The sequence below is a fragment of the Chlamydotis macqueenii genome, chromosome 15 (genome assembly GCF_036417535.1).
Source record: "Chlamydotis macqueenii isolate bChlMac1 chromosome 15, bChlMac1.mat, whole genome shotgun sequence".
NCBI lineage: Eukaryota > Metazoa > Chordata > Aves > Otidiformes > Otididae > Chlamydotis > Chlamydotis macqueenii.
Genome location: NC_141570.1, coordinates 3,929,439 through 3,951,487, shown reverse-complemented (window position 1 = coordinate 3,951,487; position 22,049 = coordinate 3,929,439). Strand labels below are relative to the sequence as shown.

Below are 22,049 nucleotides of genomic sequence, written 5' to 3'. Positions count from 1 at the left end.
AATGAAAAAAAAAAAAAAACCAAACCAACAACAACAGAAAAATCACTTGTGACTGCAAGCCCAAGGCAAGCTGTTGGATTACACTGAAGTATTATTTATCCTGTTACCAGACAGACCTTTCCAACTCTGAGCGGGTATTTCATTTTAAAATAAAGAACACAACACAGAACAGCGCTCATTTACATGTTTCTTTTGTTTGCCTAAGTCTCCTGCTAGACCAGGAAAAAGCGCTACTAACAAGGGCTGGCGACAGCGCAGTTACTGGAACTGATGACATTACCCTAAGCAGATCTAGAGGTTGCACGCTGGTGTCTGTCCGGCCAACCGACTCTCATACCTGTGCTGGTTTATCGTGCTGTAACAGACACATTAATTAATATGTCTCCAAAAAAAAAGCCTATTAACATTCAATTCCCTAAAAATCTTGGAAAGAAGGAATCAAAGATGTGGGTGCTGCTATTACGGCATATTAGTTGTACCTGCAGCACACTGTATTTTAGGTAATTATTGCACAATATGCAGAAGCCAGTCTTAAAAAGAGCCAGACATTTACTCCTATAGCCTGTGCTTTTGCAGCAGCAAATTTAATTCTAGATTATTTAATGAATTATAGGATCTCTGGGAAAAGGTGCAAGGGCAGAGATTTAAACCTGAGTTTAACCTGGTTACATCACACAACTACCAAGTTGAACCAACTCATTTAAGTTCACAATTTGGACTCCTTTGGAAAAAAAAAAAAAAAAAATAGGGCGAATTTTCTGGGCTTTTGAAATGATAGTTACTTCAGTGATATATAGTAGTAGAAATTCCAAGCAGCATCTCTTTCTAAAAAACATCTGCAGACATTTTCTTTCAAAGGCTGACATCAGACCTTTAGCTTACACTCACCTACCCAATTCCAAACCTGAATTTTACCAAATCGAATGGATTCTCTCCCCAGTAATGCTAAAGCAGGCTTTTTCTTCAAGGTATCTACATATTCTACAAGATTTATACTTGTAGAATATGACACCTATGCATTTTAATTCTGAGTTTAAACTGAAGTCTCCACATGTTTACAAACATGTCTGCACAGGTAAAAAAAAACCCAACACATCAACTGCAAGGATAAGAACAGCTAAGGATAAGCCTTGCAGAAAAGGCTTTCCCTGGAAAACTATCAATTACTGCAAGTTTGAATCAAACTGAAATTCTCTTTTTTAAATTCTGCACTTGTGTAGTCAAAAAAAAAAAAAAAAGAGAGAGATATTAAAGCAACAGCACAATCCATACACCCAGTTAATTTTCATATGCTATCCGGACTTTTTTTTTTCCTTTTGCTCTTCAGTAAAATGGAGCACATGCATTGTAAAAGATGTTTCCTGTTCAAGAAACTTTTCAGGTCATACACCCCGTGTACTAAAAGATGTAAAAACACTGAGCAGAGACTGAATTTTCTGCTGTAATGTCCAGTTTGCCTTGGGGATGCAACACAGACCACATCTGGGGTGTGAGGAAGAAGAGTCAGGACCATGAGGAAAAAAAGAGTTCAGACTGACATTAGCAGTTGCCTTGAATACAAAATAAATAAAAAGGCAGCTATCTTCAATGAGTTTTTAACCTTTATTTTAAGAAGAAAAATACAAAGGAGAGCTTTTAATAAAGTGTCCTGGAAACTAGGGAGGTTAATTAGAAGAATAACAAGCAAATTTAATTTGCCATTTTGTGAAGTAAACACGAGATGGAAACTTTGAATTGATAGAACATACGCATTTTATTTCAGTCTAACCATTAGAGGAAATAGGCAGATTTTCACAGAAGACAAAAATGCAAACATGAAAAGGTCAACGAAAAGGCTATTCCTCCCAATTCACTCATACCAAAATGCCATTTTACTCCAAATAATAAAATGTATCGAGAAGGACCTCATCAACTTGAGGAAAAAAAAAAAAAAGATTGCTCCTATCAAAAATATTTCTTTACCTTCTACTGGTTACCAGTAAAAGCAAAAACTACTGCAAGAGAAAGATAATACCAGGTTACCTATGAAAGAAAGGGAAACAAATTTTATTTTCTTCAGCAGGGCTTCTTCATAATCCATTGGAAATGAAACATCTACCATTTAAAATAAAAAAAACCAAACAAACCAAACCAAACCCCAACCATGGCTAAAACTGCACATTAGTGAGAACATTCAAGGACACAGAATACTCCTGGAGTATTCTGGTGGTCGATAATACTTGAAGTTAATAGTGTGGTTTAACATCGTCCTTAGTCCTAAGTGGGCTGCTGTATATTCGTGCAAGAGAATCAGGAACCAAAGTGTAAAATGGAAAGGGATTCCACAGGATTTTCCATCATTTCTTACGGTCATAACAGCACCATTTAGGGTTATGAGCTGAACCCATTTGAACTGCTTCATCACACAACAGCCAACATAAAGGGCCGGTGCTCGCCGGGATGCGATGCTGGAGCCACGACAATTCCCTCCAGCTGCGGCGGAGGTGAGCACAGCTGGAATGGCAGAGCAGCCCGCAGCACCACGCGGTCACTGGGGAGATTGTTTATTATTTTAGCATCACTTCCAAACAATAATGCATTGTTTCACCCACAAACAGATGAACAACCTTCCATTTAAATACTTTCTGTTAAATTGTATTAATATGCACAATAGTGTCCATATCCTCAAAAAAAAAAAAAAAAACAAACCAAAAAAACCAACAAACAAACAACAAACCAACCCAGGCAAGAGGATTTTTCATGGGGGAGGGGAAGAAGAGTAAACCATGCTCTGCCAGCTTTATCTATCTGTGCTGTGAATTGGGTAGCCTTGGGGATTTTTGCCTGCTGTGCTTAGTGTCCTTGACAACAAGCCAGTTTGAATTTTGGCCTTTAACTTGACAAAAATGACTTACTGAAGAGGAAGGCATCAAGCTATTACAGCCCTGTGGAGAGATTCTTTCTAAAACAGCATGCATGCTTATTCTGCCAATTCAACTAGAGTATCGTCAAATTTATCACCCAGCTCCTATACCCCCAAATATTCCCAACGTAATTGCCAGTTCGTAAGAGACTATTTGAAAGAAAAAACTTTCAACATTTTTGCTCTGTCCTCCCATTGCGTTTTACAAAGAAAGAGAGAGATGGAAAATGGAGAAAAAAATCCCTAGGGATCTCCTCTCTGAAATTACTGAATTTCCCTTCAAAGAGATGTGAAGCAAAGTTTACAAACACGTAGCATCTTAACCTGTTACAGACCTACTGACTCTTCTTTGCCAAACATACGTGCAGGTTTCTTCTTATATGACATTAATACTCAAATAAATCTTTTATAAATTGACATGTTATAGAATCTTAAAATGGTTTGAGTTGGAAGGGACCTTAAAGATGAATCAGTTCCAAGCCCCCTGCTCTGGGCACGGACACCTTCCACTGGACCAGGCTGCTCACAGCCCCGTCCAACCTGGCCTTGAACGCTTCCAGGGATGGGGCATCCACCCACATTCTCTGGGCAACCTGGGCCAGTGCTCCACCACCCTCACAGTGAAGAATTTCCTCCTTATATACTAATAAAGGAGCTCTAGCAAACCTTGCTGCTCAGTTTAGGAAATCATCACTCACTGTTTTTCCCTTCCAAAGTCAACTCCTAACACGTGCACATACCTCAGCTTTTTGAAGTCCAGCATCTTAGTTTAAATTCTTGAGCTAGACTTACATGGAGGAGCTGAATCTGCACTGAAGCAGCTTAGCTGCACACTGAATTTCAGGCCTTCCCATAGACACGCTACAGAAGGTCAGATGGTATCAAGGTAAAAGCTCTGGAAGTTGATCAACTGTACTGCTGTCCTCACGGCCAGCTGAGAAGGCATCCTGGTGCTGGCCAGACCATCAAGGACTATAGACAAGACCTCGACACTGACATACTCTGAAACCTAAACAGATCCACAACAGGAGAAACGACGTGGTAGTTGTCAGCAAGTACGTCAAGACTCAAGATCTCACTGATACCTTTCCCCTACAAGAGCTGGTGTAGGGAAGAAGAAACCATTTTCAGTAACAGGGCAATATAAGCTTGTTTCACTCTGGGAGAATAAATTAGCGTCAGTTTTCATTTCCTAAATGTAAAATATCAAAGCACTAATACAGGTTAAAGCTGTCAATTATATGTGAATTGGGTCCTTCTCACAGCAATATTTTGATCATTTCCAGAGGAATCACGGAAAAATATGTTAAAAAAAAAAAGATCTAATTCCTAACTTAGGGAAAAATATGGCAGATGGAACAGTCTCTTCTAGCCATTTCGTTTTTAATATTCTCTCCACTCAAGTCTTAAATGAGTTGCTGTGCTGTGTACGTACCTAAACTTCACAAGTATACTACACCAACCAATTTAATTATGACTTTTCAAAACCACTCTACCTTATGACTCTACCTTAACCAACACAGCCCAAACCAACACGGCAGCCGAGTGAGCAGTTAACTCTAGAACCATGAACAGCAGCAAGTCATCTAACCAGACTAATTCAATTCAAAAAGACCTAAAGCCACCCATTTACCTGCTACTAACCGGTCAGGTTTTGTAGACGGGACTTCCCTAAATTAATTCAACTTTAAGCTGATTAATTCAACTTTAAGTGCGTCAACTGGACTTGCTTCAAGTTGGGCAGCCATCCAGGTAAACTTCCAAAACACACGCACATGGATGGTATTTCCATACAGTGCTACTTCATTCCGTGACCCACCAAGCGCACCTCCAGCCAGCGACAGAAACAACCGAGGGGTCTCATTTATCTTTCTTTACAGTGGCAGGTTTAGCAGTCTCTGAGCTGCTGTCAGTAAGAGGTCAGCTACCTGACACGCATCACACTGCGGTGTAAAATTGACTTCCTCGCTGAGAAATTGGAAATGCTGCTTATATTACTCTGGAATTGATGCTTAATTTTGCAACACAAAGAGAATGTATGATGCTACAAAGTTTTAGAAGGGTGATAAAGCCATTTAAGGAAATGGATGAGAAAACTGTTCCTGGCCTGGTGGGTAGTATGAAATAAAGAAGAAATCCTTAAGTAGCTGCACAACCACATCCCAAACAGCATTTCTTTATATTGAAGACATTCAGTTTGAGAAAAGAAAGTTTCAAGTTAGGAATAAAGTAGTTATTGTTTCTACTTTCCCTGCCTGAGGGGGATATTCAAACAAACTCCTTTTGGAGATTTAATTTACTTCCACCAGGACAATGGTGCTGGCACAGCTTTGACTTACTGGGAGAAACAAAAAAGGAGACTCGCTACCCAGAGCTGCCCAGAGGAAAAGGCTGCTCTTTGGATTCCCATTCCGGCAGCCCAAAGATGCCAGCTGGCTGCTTGCAAAGGCTGCTCTCTGCACTTCCCCCATGAAAGCAAGATTATTTTATTTTCTAACTTCAAGTCCCCTAGCCATACGCCCCAAGCCTCTTTGCCATCCCCATCTCCCAGGGCCTCTGAACAGCCATGAATTTACCTTCACAGAAACCCTACTACTTCATGACACAAATGGGGAAGAGAGGCAGAGAGATTAAGCGCCTTGCTCAGCATCGCACAGGAAATCTGCGGTGAAGCTCAGCGTCGAGATCCAGCCCAGCGCTCCAACCACAACCAGGCAACCCGCTCCCAGAAGACGTGGAGCGGAGAAAATCCTTACGAGAAGAAAATAACGAGACATAGATTTCAACACGCTCCCAGATTAGCATGCAAAATAAATGTGGAGCTACTAAATTGCCGCTTCCCATCGTGTTCCCCATTGCACAAAAGCAGCTCAGTGTTAAATTCCAAATGCCAAGGCAGGCTGGGCTGAGCGGCCAGGCGTCTCTGCCTTCTTGCACCAGCGCGCTTCGCCTGTAATCCGCAGTCTTTCTGATGTACGACCATAAAACTACAGACAGCCCATGAAGTATTTACGGCGTCTGACATAAAGATCACTACACAGATAGTCATTGTTTCTGAACACGGGCCATAAAACTGTCCAGGTCACCAATATTAGTGTTGCTATTGATCAGTTAGTTAACTTTGCCGCATTGATCAATAGGACATTAGTCATGAAAGGGAAGCACAACATACTGACGTTTGTGACACTTTTTAACCCGCGCCTTTAGAACAATCCTACATGAACGCTGCTCTTAAGGTAACGTAATTCTTTTTCTACTTGACGTTGCTGTATTCTTTTACGTATTCTTTAAATTATAAATGCATATCTGCAAAAAGACCTGAAGCCACCCATTTACCAGCTGCTAACTGGTGGGGTTTTGTAGATGGGACTTTCCTCAGCTCTGCTGACTACAGTGACCTGAAAGTGGCGTTCAGGGTCATCGTCTGCATCACCTCCTTCCCTTTCTTTGCCCACTGCTGAGCACCACCACCTTTCCCAAAGGAATCAAACTTGTCACTTACAAATCCCCTCTGGCTCTTCTTCCGCTCACCTCACAGAAGGCCCTCACTTCCTCATCATCTTCCTCACTCCTCCCTGATGCTTCCAACACCGCGCTTTCCTTGCCCTCACGCCTGGGACGGCTCTCACCTGTACCCTCCCCCCAAAACTGCAACCACCACCAGCACAGCACCTTCCTAGGCCAGGTCTGCTGAGGAGGGATGCATTTTTACACTCTTGAGTACTCTGAACCTCACCAAGTGAGATGCTTGGAGACAATTATTTGTATTCTCCTGTTATACCAACTGTTTCTGCTAAAGAAACTGGTTTTGCCATTGACACAGCCATCTGACCTCAAACATGAGATCCTGCTCCCTTCCTGCTCCATCCATGAAGCGATCCATAAAGTTTAAACTAATGCCTTTTCCTTCCCTGTCTTTTCTGAGTTCCACAACGGTACCAGAAGCCAGCCAGCTTTTAACACTTCAGCTGAGACGCTGCTGAAAAAGCCAGTACCAATGAAGGCAGAACACAACTTGCAGCTTTTTTTTTTGGTAGAAAAAAGTTACATGTTTAGTCCACTTCCACAGTCTTTCCAATTCCATCTGCAACCTTCGCCTGCAAGCTACCTGGAACAGGAACGCCTCCGATACCCAGCACAATGAGACTGCAGTTTTCACGAGTACTTCTGGGTGATATAACAGCATGAGCAAGACGCGTGTAAGCCTTGGAGATGATGAACCCTTTGGAACTTCCCCAGGGAGCAGCGACTGCAGCAGCAAACAAGGGTTTCAGAGAAGCACATCAATAACAAAAGGGACACGTGCTCCGCAAAAGTCCCCTGGCCTGTGGGTTGTGCTCCTCCCTGACCCAGCAGATCCTGAGTGGACTTTTCGAGCACACACACTCACAATATCACTTTATTATTTCCACCCCCCCTTTGATAATTCTGCTGCTACTGCACTGCCCTGATGACTGTATGGATACAACAAAACTTAACAACAAGTTCTACCTTACTTTGTCCAGAACCGCTCCAAGCGGCAAGAGACAAGGCCATGAATATCTCTGGCTCCTGCATCACCAGCGGTGGTGAAAGCTCCAATGGAAATAAGAGGAACAGACTTTTGGAGAAACTGGGATACGACGAGAGATAAGCGCGTTTGAGATCCACAGGACACAAAGTCATTTTAACTTGCCATGCAACCTACTGGCTGATGTTGGGTTTTTTTTTTTAAATATATTTCTAAACAGGATGCGTTACTTACCATTTTACTTCATTGTGATTTGTATCACAATAGGACTGACACCATTCTGTAAAAGCTGGAAGGTAATTTCCGATAATCATCGGAGGATTGGAACTTTTAGATATACTCACGTAAATAATCCCAACGCACTGCTAATACAAATATCTTTCCAACGTACGAAGAAAAAAAATTAAGTCTTCAAAAATACCATGTAAGATTCTACTAACGCTCACTTCCCACTTACAAAGTAACGCTCACAGGCACCTCCAGACTAAGTGGTATTTAGACAGCTATTTTCAGTAGTGCAAAGCGTAAACGGTTTCTAATCACAGCAAACACAATGCAGGTAGTAAATCATAACAGAAGAGGTGCTCTGTCTTGATTTAAATCTGCTCAAAGCTCCCAACAGCAAAACAGATGAGAAAACAAAAGCCACGCTAGCTACAGCAATTTGAAACAGGTAGGTCGGCAAGCTGGTCTCCAGCAAAGCCAAGAGCACAGCATTGCCTAACGATTCCAAAGCCAAACCTCTCCCAAAGCAATTTATTTTTTGATTAAATACAGCAATTTTTGTCACACCACCTAGGTTTCACGCCTGTAAAAACAGAAGATATGTCTGAGCAAGCAGGAGATTTCTTCATTATAGTTTAAAAAAATAGAGTAAAAAAAAAAAATAATCCATCAAGTCACTCAATAAACTGAAACTTCAGTCTCTTCCAGAAAACATTCTCAGCTAGAAGATTAATGCATGGTAAATGTAAAAAAAAAAAAAATAAAAATTGATGCAGCATTCATCCTTTAAAATTCAAACCAACAGCTTCTGTCTGTTTTTCAAATTATATCCTCCAGCAGAGAAGAAGGGCTACCACCACGGCATAAGGTACCTAAATCACAACACTTTTATTGACTGACTCGCATAAAAATAAGCCACATTAATGACTGAGTTGACATTTAGGATACATCACCACAAAACTAATTTCAGATCAAACATCATCCGTACACCCTAAAAATATTTTCAGCTCTCTCATGTCCAAGAAAAGGATTTTCAGATTTATATTATCCTCACAAACTTTGGTCTTCTAAAGCACAAGCAGTGCAGAATCAGAAAAAGGATTAAAAGAAAACCAGGAATTTTTTTGAAGAGCTGCTTCTGACCGACTGCATTACATGCCAGAAGCAAGTTAACCTGTAACTGGAGTTTAACTAGCACCGTTTTCTCATTATTTGACAATGTTTCCTGCAGCCACAGAAACAGCTCGAAATAGATTTGGAGTAGCACCGTGGCTCCTCCAGCCCAAGAGATCTCCAAGCATCTACCTGTTGCCTTTGAAAGGGGCGGGTTTGGTCTCGTTTATTAATAATTCACACAGCAGTCTCAAGAAGCAGAAACCGCGTCTCTTCCCATTAAAGAGGCACTCTCGGCATCGACCGGAGCAGCTTCCAGAAGACTTAATCCAGATCTTCCAGGGTGCAACATACGTTGGCTTATCCGTATGCGCACCCTCGCAGAGGCCTCGTACGGAGGCGCGCCACACACCGCTCTCGGTGTCACCTCTCGCTCGGCAGAGGAACTTCAAAAGTTGAATGCGTGATTTGCCAAGCGCATGCAAGTTACGAGGAAGGAGGAAAAAAAAAAAAAACAAAACCCCAAACCACTATAAGAAAGCTAAAAGCAACTAAAATGCACTTTTTTTCCTCATTAGCAACCGAGTTACCCTCCTTGGCACACGGGAGAGGGTTTATTCAGTAAAGCGAAGCAAGGCAAATTACGAGAGGCTTCGCTGAAAGCCAGTCTGTGGGAAAGGCGGCCCTGGAAATCCTCCCGGGGAAGGGGCACAGGAGACCCCAGGAAGGGCCAGGGTGCCCCGGCCTGCTGAGGGGGTGTCACAGGGGACCCCCCCCCCCCCCCCCATCCACAGGGAAGGTGCAGATGAGATCCCAGGAACGGGCAGGGTGTTCTGGCCTGCTGAGGTGGGGGTCCCAGGGACCTCCTCCATGGGGAAGGTGCAGAAGAGACCCCAGGATGGGGTAGGCTGGTCTGGCTTGCCGGAAAGGGAGGGGGACACAAGACCCCCATGCAGGAACGTGCAGAAAAGACCCCAGCAAGGAGCAGGGTGCCCTGGCCTGCTGTCAGGGACCCCCTCCCCAAAAGGAAGGAGCAGAAAAAAAAAATAATCCCAGGAAGGGGCAGGATGCCGAGAAGGGGGGCAGGCATAGGCCCCCCCCCTCCATGGGGGAAGGTGCAGAACAGACCCCAGGAAGGAGCAGGGTGCTTTGGCCTGCTGGAAGGAGAGGAGGAGACAGGGCCGCCCCCCTCCCCAAATTCGTGTCAGCCCTTTTGAAGCAGGGCTGGGGGCGGGGGGGGGGGGGTGGGGGGAAAGTTAAGTAACGATCGGAGCTCGGTGGCCGCCGTCTCGGCCTCCCTTCCCGTGGGCCCGGCCTCCCCTCCCTTCAGGCCGCCGGGCCGGGGGAGGGGGCGGACGCCCCCTCCCCCGGCCCGGCGGCCTGAAGGGAGGGGAGGCCGGGCCCCAAGGTTGAGGTGGGGTCCACGGCGTCGCCGCCCCGTTACCTGTGAGTCGAATCTTGATGCTGGAACCGTTCCGGCGAGTCCCGGGATTCGACATCGCGCCGGGAAACCGGCAGCAGCAACAGCAGCAGCAGCAACAGCAGCGCCGAGATCAACCGGCGGCCTCACGCACCCCCCCCATAGGGGCCCGCCCGCTCGTCGCGATGCCGTTGATTTTCGGCCTCCGGGTTCCGCCGTTCGCCGCCGCCTCCGCCTCCCGCCCGGCTCAGCTCGGCTCGGCTCGGCCCGGCCGCCGAGAGCGCCTTAGGCCATGCCCCCCCCCACCCCCGCCCCGCGTACGTACGGGGAGAATTGTGACGTCAGCGCGCGGCGCGGCCGCACCGCGCCGCCATGATGGGAAGGTCGGAGGGTGGGCGGGACGCGTGCGCCGCTGGGCGCGGTTGGCGGGAAGGACAGCGCCCCCTGGCGAGGGGGAGGAAGATGGGGGTGGCATGTGGGGGGGGGTGGCAGAGGGTGACGGGGGGGGTGGTGGCATGGAGGGTGACGGGGGTTCCCAGGGGTGCATGGGAGTGACATGCAGGGTGGCAGGGGCGTGGCACATAGGGTGACATGCAGGGTGGCACAGAGGGTGCATGGGGGGGGCGTGGAGGTGACGTGGCTGTGGCATGGGGAGTCTACAGGGGCACGTGGGGGGTGACATCCTGGGTGGTATACTGAGTGTACAGGGGTGGATGGGGGTGACATGGGAGGTGGCATGGCTGTGGCATGGAAGGTGACAAGGAGACATATGTGAACACGCGTGCATCAAGCGTGTGGTTCTGGGAGCAGCACCCACAGCCCCCAGGACCTGCCCTGAACGGCCCCCACGTCCCGCACCTTGCAGGTCAACACCCGCTGATGTCGGGCGCTGCTGCCCGCCAGCTCTGCCGTGCCCCGTCCCTCCGTCGTTCTTGTGACACGAGCCCAACTGTGGATTTATGAACTGCTAAAAAAAACCCCAAAGCCTCCCCCGCAAACGAGCCCTCCCACTCCCACCAGAAATGAAATCACATCCAATGAAAAAAATCCCTAAATCCTGAATGCCTCCAGAGGCACAAGCATCCTCCCAGCTCCCCGTACGGAGACAACCCTTGGGGACAGCCTTGCTTCACCCCGAGAGGCTGAGGCCGGGCTGTCTGCTCCAGCGTGTGCCGAGGGTACCCACTGCCCAGCTTTAGTAATAAATTTTTTTTAAAAGTACTAAAAAGGCTTTTATTTCTTTGCTATACCCAGGGGCAAGAGAAGGAAAAAGCCTCTGCCCGTGAATTCCAGAGAGAAAGGAAAATAGTGATATGGATGAGGAGAGAGCCTCAACGATTTACAGCCAAGCATCAGGTGCAGCAGCAGACCTGGAAGCTTGGGCAGGGCTTTTCGCCACCCAAATTCTTCCTCAAAATCCCCCTCCTCAGCCTTCCCCTGCCCCACAACGCTAACCCGGCTCAACCCGTGCTCCGGAACACTGCCCGCCCCAGGCACACCTCTGCCTCCTGCCCAGCCAAATTTGCCCAAAGCCGTTTCTCCCACCTCCTCTTCCTTCTCACCAACCTTTGTCTCTCAGCTCCCGGAGCTCTCCGAACCGGCTCCCGCTGCACAGCCTCAGGGACAGCCGCAGAACCCCGCTTCCACCCGCTCCTGCAGAGCCCGACCCCGGTAACGAGCCTGTACGGTGCCGGGGAGGCTGCAGGGTGCACCCGTGGCGGTAGGAAATGAACAATTAGGCATAACAGTGCTTTGGAAGAGACCCCGCTTCATACACATAAATTAATTGGGTCCTAATTCAGGACAAACAGGCCTCCACCGGCACTGGCAGCGCCTTTTCCAGCTCTCCAGCGACGTGGGGACCGAGGAGCCCTCGCCGTGCTCCTCTGGGGCCAGGACACGGGATGCTTTAATTAGAAAAACTACTTTTTTTTTGTGCATCTCTGGAGGGAGGTGAGCTGCTCTGGGGAAGAAGCACAGCAGCGTCTCACCCTCTCTGGTCCCCCTGGATGCCCCATCCCATGCCATGGGGAGAAGTAGGTGGCTCCAACCCCCCGGAGCAGAGCACCGAAGCCAAAATTGCCACGGTGGCTGGTGCCTGGACCCCGGGCGGGAAGGCCAGGGCCAGCAGCGATCAGAGGAGAGCAGCTCCAATTAACCAGGCAAGCAGATGCCTGTAGGTCGCTCGCACGCCCACGACGCAGCAGCGGGCAGGTACAGCCCAGCAGCCTCCCCATTCCGGCAGGCACCGGTCCCAGTCCTCCAGCTGTCATGGGACAACAGCAGCGATGCCACCCCAAATGCTTCCTTCTGCTGTGCCTGCCCCGTGGCACAGGACCAACACTCTTAAGAAAAAGGTCGTGTTTCTCTCTCCATTTTATTCAGGGCTACAGACACACTATTTTATTGCCGCTTCGGGACACAGACACAATGGTTGAAGAGAGCAGTTTTGGTTCCAGAGCTCTGTAACACTATCTACTGCAGGCTCATCTCCAGCACACACAGGAAAGCAGGAAAAAAAAAAGTCAAATAGCTCTGCCCTTTCTCTTCTAGCTTGCTTTACGCCAGCAGAGCATCAGCAAAAGGCAGCCCCGCCGCCCGTAACACACAGCCCTGCCCCATCGTGGGAAAAGCCACATGGGACGCTCTGTCCAAAGTCAGGGTGGCCGCACAGACCCCAGCTCCAGTCCACATCTCCATTTACACCAAGGAAGCTCCTGCCCTCAGATTCACTTTACCTGGTGAAATCTGACCGTTCCCAGCAGCCGCGTCAGCCCTGTAAGCAGCGGCGTGCTGTGAGAAGGTGCACGCAGCCGACTGAGAGCCCTTTGTGTCAACCAGGGGCACAAACAAAGGATCTTCACGGACACTTGTTTCAGCTGCATGTTCAGACATTGCTTCAGCATGGTTTCAAGTACACAGCTTTAGATCTAAGTAATAAAACCCAAGAAGCACTCCGCCATCCGTCAGCTCTAGCAAATTTAATATTAAAAGCTCTGGCACCCATGATCAGGGCTGCACACCTCCTTGTAGGGCACAAAGCACAACCAGACTTCAGTACCCAACTCCCTTTTTCCCCTAGGTGGCCTGAAGGAGAAATGCATAAATCTGGTGAACAGACCCAGGGTGGAAGAAGAGGTTCTGCTTCCTGGAGAGAAGATCTTTCCCTTCAGATTAAGTTTCTGTCACTTCATCTCCCACTCCCAGCTTTTCAGAGCTGCTCCAGCCACTCCAAGTCAAGCCTAGAAGTTTCAGCACAAGCACCAAGACCCAGTTGGACTTGGTGGCAATACCTTGCTCTCCAGCAGCTTAATGCAGCTTTCCACCCAGAAAATGTGCCCAGGAGCTCCAATTATTTCCACAGGGCCTTAGACGCTATGGAAAAAAGTTTATAGCGTGTGCAACAACAGTTTATGAGGAGAGGGGAAAAAAAACAAGGCAAGAAGTACAAAGCCAGAAGTGCAGTTTATTGACAAGTTTCAAATGTAAAAAGACTCAGCATCTTTGCTCCTCGTGGTTTGGATGTCTAAGCTCTACTAAGACACCTCCACCCACCAGCTCAGAGCTCTGTAGTGCTTCATCTTCAGAAGTTGAAGTCATGCTTCTCCACCGAGAAATCATATAGTCCATCTTGGCCAGTCCCAGGTTGCAGATCTGGGTTTTCCTAGGAGGAAGGTGATAGCCATCAGTCAAGGGTTCTGCATCTTAACAAGCTTAAGCTTTTTGCACCAGAGTTTACCTGATGCTTTTTAGAGCAGCTTACTTTTTTTTAAAAAAAAAATTATATATAAAACAAACAGCTTGTTACAGCAGCAGAGATCAGCTTCACTCTGAGAGGAGCCTCAGAGACCAGACCAAGTCCTCCCATTCTTCGTAGCACACTGAAGCTGCAGTGTCCCTGCATCCTGTGCACAAAACCAGCCAAGTCTACAGGCTCAAACACCAGAGCGAGAAGAAAAGAGTGGCTGGAGTGGCAGAATTAAAATTAAATAGCCTGCTTGGACCACCAACAAGCCCAGGCTGGTTTGGAGAGATGCTCCCCAGCATCCAGTTGCCCCGGCAGACGTGTAGGAGAGCTTCCTCCACACCTTCTCACAGGGACATCCCTGGTCTGGGCAAAAGACTAACACAGACACTTGCTCCCTGCTGCTGCAGTTCATATCTAGACTGAGCCTCAGCTCCAAGATCTGCCAAACTGCTAAGCCTCTTCCCTAATGTTTCCCCACCTGCAGGGCAAAGACTAGGGCCAAGCATGGCATCTCTGACAGTCATGGGACTCTTGCAACTGCCAGCTAGTGTCCTATACTCTTTTTTTCACTAAGTTCATTAGCATGAGAAGGGTCAAGTAATCCAAATGCAACCTGAGCACAGTTATCAGATGAGTAGGAGGCTTCCATTCATAGTGACAAGCTAGCTCAGCCCCAAAGGAGGAAACTTCTCCACATTTGGTATTCATATCAGCAACTGCAGTAACTCCAGCTGATGCCAGTTTAAATTCCAGCAGCAAGATGCTATCAAGGCATCCGTATCTGTTGTGCAACTCATCAGCTGACAACTCAGAGCTTTACAGGCCTTTCAAAGCAACTGGAGCAAGCTGCAAGGACTACGGTAGTGGTGTACAGGTCTCTTCCAAAAACCTGTTTCAGCATCCTTGAAGCCTGTGCTCTGTTCCAGTGTAATAGCCTCACGTCCTCAGATGATAAACTGCAAGAGCTCACGTACCTCACCAGAAAAGTATTTCTCTATGATATTCAGTGCAGCTCGGTAGACCATGTTGTTCTCGTGGGTTTGCAAGGCTTCAATTTTCTCCAAGCCATCAAGCTCTTCCACCAGCAAACACAACCTTTCTGTCTCTCCCAGCTTCTCAGCTGCCTGGAGCATCAGAAAACCAAGCAGGAAAACACAGCCTTGTATCAGCAACAGCTCTGAGATGGTCTTTACTGCAGGACTCTGCTCTACAAGTCAAAGGACCACAGTCCCTGCATTTACCACCCCTACCTGATCCCAGGGATGACTCCTACGCATCTGAAACAGTCCCTGCTGGGATTACAGCATGGTGGCAACAGCCGACCAGACCAGCTAGCCAAACCCTACTGGGTTACATCCACACACTGAGAAGAAGCAGGTGTCACCCACCACCCACCATTTCATTTGCAAAAGCCATTTCACTGGTTCAAAGGTGCTACAAGAAACAGGCTCTCAAGCGAGAGGCACCTAGACCTCAGCTGGCAGGGAGCCAAGCAGAAATGCCCTCAGGACCACTGGTTCTCTGCAAGCCCTTCACCTCTCTCCAGCTTGGAAATTAACACATCACTTCCTGTGATTTTAGTCTCCTCTGGAAAGGAAAAGAGGTTAAGAGGAACACTTAGGGTACTTAATCTTCAAGCCCTTTGGACAACCCAAGGATGTCCAAGAACAAGTCAGACATGAAGTTTAATTCTTACTCCTGCCAAATCAGTAGCTGCTGTAGGAGAAGCTGTTCCAGCCACACAACAGCTGACACCTTGCTGCTCTTCTGGGGAGAGGATGGGAAAGACTGTGGGAGAACTCACCAGGAAGAGATTTGAAATGGTATCCAGGATGACCAGGATAGTTTTGCTGTCTTTGGCCAAGAGCAAGTTGAGCAGAGGTTTGAGGACTCCAGACTGGACAAGCTCCACCACCTGCTCCACAGTGCCTCCTGTTGTGAAGTTGGCCACTGCCCACACAGCTTCCTTCTGAGCTTTGAAGTCCCCCTGGAAGAGCAGCACAGTGAAGGCGCTCCCAAGCTTTAGCATCCCTCTAAGATCAGCGTGAGGTGAGGATAGCTATTTCCCTTGTATTCAGTTCAGGCTGACCCACCTTCCCTAGCACTTTGAGTGATGGGTGGACACCTGGCAGAGCTTCCAAGAGCAGCTCCAAGCCATGCTTCCATCCAGGTGTACTGACAAGTCTGAGTGCTCAGACTCTTCCAAGGATCTCAACAGCTTTGAAACAGACTGCTCAGGTGGCTCTTGAGCACCTGCTGAGTGCTTCACAAATGAGGAGTCATGGACTTCGTGAACCTCCATCCCTTACCTTATCAAGCAGCTCCACCAGAGGTGGCAACAACCCACAGGTGATGAGTTGCTGGATCTGCTGGCAAGGCCCTGCTGCGATGTTACTGAGCATCCATGCAGCTTCCTTCTGTATAGTTGGCTTGGCATGTTGCAGGAGATGTGGCAGGACAGCCAGCACGCCAGCATCGATAGCTGCCTGGGTCTGCTCGTCAGTCCCCGTGACTACATTCCCAATGGCCCGGAGAGCTGGAGTCTAGACAGAGATTAAAGGAGATGAGGAGAATCCTTACCTCAAGGGATGTGTGCCAGAAAGTCCAGTGGGATCCCTCACTAAGTGCTTGATCCTTCAACTAAGGAAAGCATCATGGGCGATTACTGCTGTATTTACAGACCTACCGCCTCCTATTTGGCTCTAAGCAGCTTTGCAGTCTCTATCCAGTCTGCCAGCCACAGCAAGCTGGAACAGAGCAGTGGCCTGACCAACAATCAAGTAGCACTGCAGTTTGGGGAGACAGCAGACTGCACTTGCCACCCCTCTCCTTAGATGTTCCTGTATTAAGGGACCAGAGGCTGGAGATTACTGATTATTTCCTACCATAATGATCAGCTCCAGGCTGGCCATGAGTTCCACCAGCCTTGGGAGAATCCCTGTCTCCACCACAATTTGGATGCGATCGTTGGAGCCATCGGTCAGATAGGAAACCGCCCAGCAGGAGTCAGAAATGATGTCCTTGTCCTCATGTTCCATGAGGCAGATGAGGACTGGCAGCATCTTCTTCACTGCCTCCAGGGGAGGGTAGGGGTTCTTGTTCCTACAGAGGTTTGACAGTGTCCACGTGATGTTCCTCAGGAACCCAATCTGAAACACAAGGGAGGTGCAAGAGCCTCGCTGCCGTCACAAGTGGGGAAGAGGCAGCACCCTGCTTCTGGTTCCTACAGCTCAGAGATGTTACTGAGTAGCCAGAAGCAGGCTTCTTAAGAAGGGCTGAGGCTTATTTGAAGAAGGGAGATGAAACAGGCAAGTGACAGACAGTAGATCCACCCTCTCCATCCCCAATATTAAGTTCCAATAACTTCTGCTCTGGTGGTGGGACAAGCTGCAATGGCTAACAGAGGTGCCAAACAGCTGTTTGCTGAGTCCTTCAAAAAAGTTAGAGAATTATTTGGACAAGATCAATAATTCAGTTTATTAGCATTAATAAAATTTTGGCAGCTCCTTGTTCTAGAGTAGGGTGCCTTGAGGATTTCAGTTGCATCATTCAGATAGTCCATCCCAGTAAGGATGCTCCCAGGAGAGCAGTGGAGCTACGTTCAAAGCACTGCAGCTACCAAGGCGTGGGTGCATACACACTGGTGTTTTGTCACGTTCCTTCCACGGGGCTCCCTAAGAGGCAAAGATGAGTTGGGCTAAGAACAGAGCAGCCAGAAAAGTTTGGTTGTTGTTTCTTAAAAAATAAAAATCTTCCAGTATAAACTCACAAAAAGCCTAGAGGGTGCTTTCTTGACACCAACCTGAAAGGCCATAGCAGATGATAGATGACCACTCACCCCGTACCCAAGTGATTAAGAGCTGTTAAGTCAAGAAAATGAAAGTTATTTACTGGAGTTACAGGTGACACCAGAGCCAGCAAGGGAGGAATCACATTGCAATTGATAAGAGCATCTCTGTACAGAGGACCATCACCTGTACAGATGAGAAAGGGTTGTTTATTGCATCTGCCCAAGTTACAAGACAGTCAACATCAAATAGCAACCAGAGCTGCAGCCACAGGCCAGGGCTGGGTGACAGGGCTCACTCACCAGCCACACACCAGTAAGTATTTTCAGGTGGGGAGGGCTTTCAGGTTGACTGGAGTGCCACCATGGCTAGTTTGTGGCAGGCTAACCAGACATGACCCATTCTGTTCTCCCTCCTGATGGTACTAGTGGCTTAGACCATCCCAGCAGGATGGAGTCTTGCACTTGGCTTTGGCCAAAATCCTCTTGCAGAGCCAACACAAGGTCTCAAAGGCTGCCAGGCCACACAAAGGGACTGAAGGGTTTCAGTAGGGGCAGCAGCTTGCAGACAAGGCTGCAGGGAGACAAGGCTACCTTGAGGAACATCAATATTTCTAGCTCCTCAGCACCGGCTTGGGCAGCAACCCTCTGCATGCCCCCAGGCCTGGAGACCTCCACTTACCCGCGATGTTGCCCAGTGCCCACACAGACTGCTCGCTGATGTACATGTGCGGGGAGGAGAGGAGGGAGATGAAGGCTGGGATGGCACCTCCCTCCACCACTGCCCTGGTGTGGTCAGAGGTGCCAGAAGCGATGTTAGTCAGTGCCCAGGCTGCCTCGAACTGCAGAGGAGCATTGTCAGCACGGGTCAGGAATTCAACCAGCCTGGGGATGATCCCCAGGTCGATTATCTGATTGATGGGGGGGTCCTTCTGCCTGGACAGCATTCTCCTGCAAGAGAGGACATGGCACAGCCCACCATGAGAAGCCATGACACAGCACAACCCCCCAGCCAGGTACAAGGCTGTGGCTTGCGAGGGAAGCAGCACCGGTGAGAGACGCTCGTTCAGTTTCCCACAGCAGCAAACCCTCTGGCAGAGGAGTTGCCATAGCAAAGCTTCTGCAGGAGACATCCAAGAAGATGCTGAGGCACCAGCAGGTGTCTGTTGGAGTGCGATGTTTCACACATCCTTTTGGGACCGTGACAACATTAGTCCAAGCTCCCCACCTTGCAGAAGTTTCAGACAGTGAGAAATCACTAGCTGCGGTTTGTTCTTTCACAGCCTGCAAGCCTGCCTTTGCCGCTCCTCAGCCCAGGAGCACCGGCCAGCCCTGCACAGACCAGAGCTCACATTTAAAATTATTTTTCCAGCTAAAAACCAGTATCACCAGCTCCCCGCTGCTGTTTCCTGCCTCACACCAGTGCAGAAGCACATGGAGCTGGGGTCAGGGTATTGACCAAGTCAGTCCCAGACAGAAAAATGAACTTTCAGCCAGATCTGCTTCACAGGCTGGTTGGTGAGTGCTGGCAGAGGGTAGCGTGGAGGCGCAAACCCACGGCTCAGAGCCGCGTTAGGGCTGCCACGGTACCCACCATGGCACGATCTGCTGCCAGGGCACTCCGGGTGCAGGCAGAGGGCCAGCTCCGTGCTGCGCAGCAGATTAGGGAGCTAGTTACAACTTGTCCCTCTTGAAGGGTCTGCGCTGGCCAGCCTCTGGTTCACACCTCAGGAGCAAAGCTGACGCCCTCACAGCCCTTGGGAGCAGCACCCTGGCACGCAGGCTGATCGCTGATCCGGCAGGTCAAGCCAGCCCTGGCAGCAAAGCAGCCTCTCCTGGACCCTAGGGAGACATCCCTGCTGCATGGGGGATGATGGCACCCTCTGACCCCTCCTACCCCCCCCAAGGTGGGGTCAGCCCTGCTCAGCATCCACCCCCACAGAGCCAGGCTCTCCAGCCCAAGCCTTTGGCACCCGATTCCTTGTGCGAGCCAGTGTGGTCTGTGTCCCAGCACAGGCACAGCGAGCAGGGCAGCTCCAGGAGCCACAGCCAAGCCCTTGATGGGGTCCAACCACAAAGGTCCCTGCTGCAGGCACTGCCCAGGACTGTGACAGACCCAAAGTGAGACACACAGGGCAAAAAACAAGCACCAGCTGAGGTTCCTCAGAGCAGTTAGGTTACCAGGCTCCTTCCCCCTTTGTCATCTCTTCAAACAGGAAGAAATGCCTTCTGCTGACAGGACCCACCGCAGCTCCGTCGGCCACCTCCCTCCCGGCGCAGGGCAGCCGGGCAGCATACCTGGTGGCCTGCGTGGCCTGCAGCTGCAGCTCTGTGTTGCTCCCATTCACAGCTTCAACAATTTCCTCCAAGGACAGCTGAACCATCTGTGTCACAGGGAATGATTCAGAGTCAGACGGCAAGCCAGGACTCCCTCCGGTTTAATCTCCGCAGTCAATCAGCTGTCTAGACCCAAGTCAGTCACCACTTCGTATCTAAGCAATGTCTACACTTTATGCAACGCAGTTTCAAGATGAGACAGAGGAAGGGAATCCACAGAAGCCTTGGAGGCAGCTAATCCTTGTAATCAAGCATGGAAAGAGCCACTGACACACTGTAATGGGCCTACAAGCTTGGTAATTATCCCTGCAAGGAGCCAGGCAGGAGCTTCTCCAGCTCTCAGCGAGCTGGAGCCCCAGCCTGTTCTACCTGCCGTGGAGGGAAGGCACACAGGACATCATCTCCATGCAAAACACAGCAAAGTGGCTAAGCAGTCTAGAACACCCCCAACACTGGGCACGGCCATCAGGAACAGCCATTTAACCCAGGTCACCTGGGCTGGGCTTGGTGCTCCAAGCAGTAGGTGACACCTTCTGCACAAGCTGCAGCACTGATCCTGCCTGGGTGCACAGCACCCAGCACCCACCTCATTTCGTTTATCTTCTCCTGGAGAGAGTGTCTCCTCCATCAAACTGAACGAGATACTCCTGCGCTTCAGGATCTGCTCATCCTTCTTGGCCTTCCGCAGCTCGACATTCACCTCCACTCTCTGCCTCCGCAGGGCCTGGAGGGGAGGAGAAGGATCAGGAAGCATCACCCAATTCCCTAAGGAGCTCATCTCCACAACCTTCTGTCCTGAGTTTCCCACACGAGGGGTGCAGGGAGCCAGCATCTGCTGTCATGCAGCTCCCTGCTACAGCCTGGAGGGTTGTGTAGGAGATGGGACAGCAAAGCCTCTCTGCTGGAGGAACCAGCAACCAGTGGGTGTTTTTAAAAGTAGATTTGCTGAACCTGAAAGGCAAACCCTCATCTCTTCTACTGGCTTAAATCGAGCTGACAGCTCCCATGGTCTGACATCCCATACCAGCCCCCTCTCCGCAGGGATAACTGCTGCCGAGAGCTCAGCAGGCTGGGGCTGAGCCATCTCCCTTCCTCAGCACGCTCACCAGTGCAGCTCAGCTCACCCACCCAAGACTCATGTTCTTGCCTGTGCCACCACACTCCTTGCAGCCCAAACAGCTCCACACCACATCTCAAAAGCTAACCGAGCATCCCTGCCGGCAGAGCCACCTCCCATACAGGCAGATCTGGGGGCAATCACCCTTCAGACATCTTCCCATCAGCTCCTGCCGACAGGCAAACCCCCAGCGGAGGCCACTGGCCCGAGGGGATGGCACAGGCGGGCGGTGGAGACCAGCACTTACAGCTACATCCTTGCCCTTGTTCTTGAACTTCTTCATCCGCTCACTGTGCTTGCTCATGACCGGCATCTTGGCAGGTTTGAGAGAGGTGCCAGCTGAAAGCCTTCACCTGCTTTTGGGGTTCGGGACAGAGCAGGATCAGGGTCACAACTGCACAGCAACAGCCACCTCCATCCACAGAGGGGTCTGGGCCCACCCCCAGCAGCCTGGGCCACACATTTGCTTCCCCACCCACAGCAAGGGAGATGCTGAAGGTCCCCTGCCCTAAGCAGAGCTCAGCAGGATCCTCACACACCACCGCTAAGCCACCAAACTACAGCCAAGCACGAACTACCACCTAACAGCAGACTGCCAGAACTGCAGCTGCTGAGGAAGCCGAACACCACTGCTCACACCCACAGTAACACCACCTCCCTCCGGCTCCGATCCAGGGCTCCTAGGGCTCCTCAGACACAGCGCTCCAGCCCAGCAAGGCCTCTTGCCTCCAAAAGCATCAGCTGAAGGGCTGATTCAAGGATGAGGAGTTGCATCCAAGCCAGCTTTCACCCCACCGCACAGCCCAGCTTGGCTTCCTACACCAGAGGCCCCCAGTAGGAAAGGCACAAGGTCACAGGCAGTGGCATGAAGCAACCAAGTTCAACTACAT

The 22,049-nt window shown here is 49.5% G+C and overlaps 2 protein-coding genes across 7 annotated transcripts in view; both read right to left on the bottom strand.

Moving 5' to 3' along the window:
* SMURF1 (SMAD specific E3 ubiquitin protein ligase 1) overlaps positions 1–10,437 on the bottom strand; it is a 46,528-nt gene extending 36,091 nt beyond the window's left edge. For all 6 annotated transcript variants that reach the window (XR_015260198.1, XR_015260199.1, XM_086759629.1 and 3 more), the window contains exon 1: positions 10,195–10,437. Coding sequence is in view for 4 of the 6 variants with exons in the window: in XM_086759629.1 (XP_086615755.1) it covers positions 10,195–10,249 (55 nt within the window). In the remaining 2 variants the exon portion in view is untranslated. The remainder of the gene's footprint in view (positions 1–10,194) is intronic.
* Positions 10,438–13,753: 3,316 nt separating this feature from the next.
* Positions 13,754–21,472, bottom strand: KPNA7 (karyopherin subunit alpha 7). Its single transcript, XM_010120124.2, has 10 exons — positions 21,407–21,472; positions 20,629–20,766; positions 20,004–20,089; positions 18,388–18,656; positions 17,810–17,892; positions 16,804–17,067; positions 16,228–16,461; positions 15,723–15,905; positions 14,893–15,042; positions 13,754–13,834 (listed from the first exon to the last, which is right to left on the bottom strand). The coding sequence occupies exons 1-10, from the start codon at positions 21,470–21,472 to the stop codon at positions 13,754–13,756; spliced, it is 1,554 nt and encodes a 517-aa protein (XP_010118426.2).
* Positions 21,473–22,049: the final 577 nt, after the last annotated feature.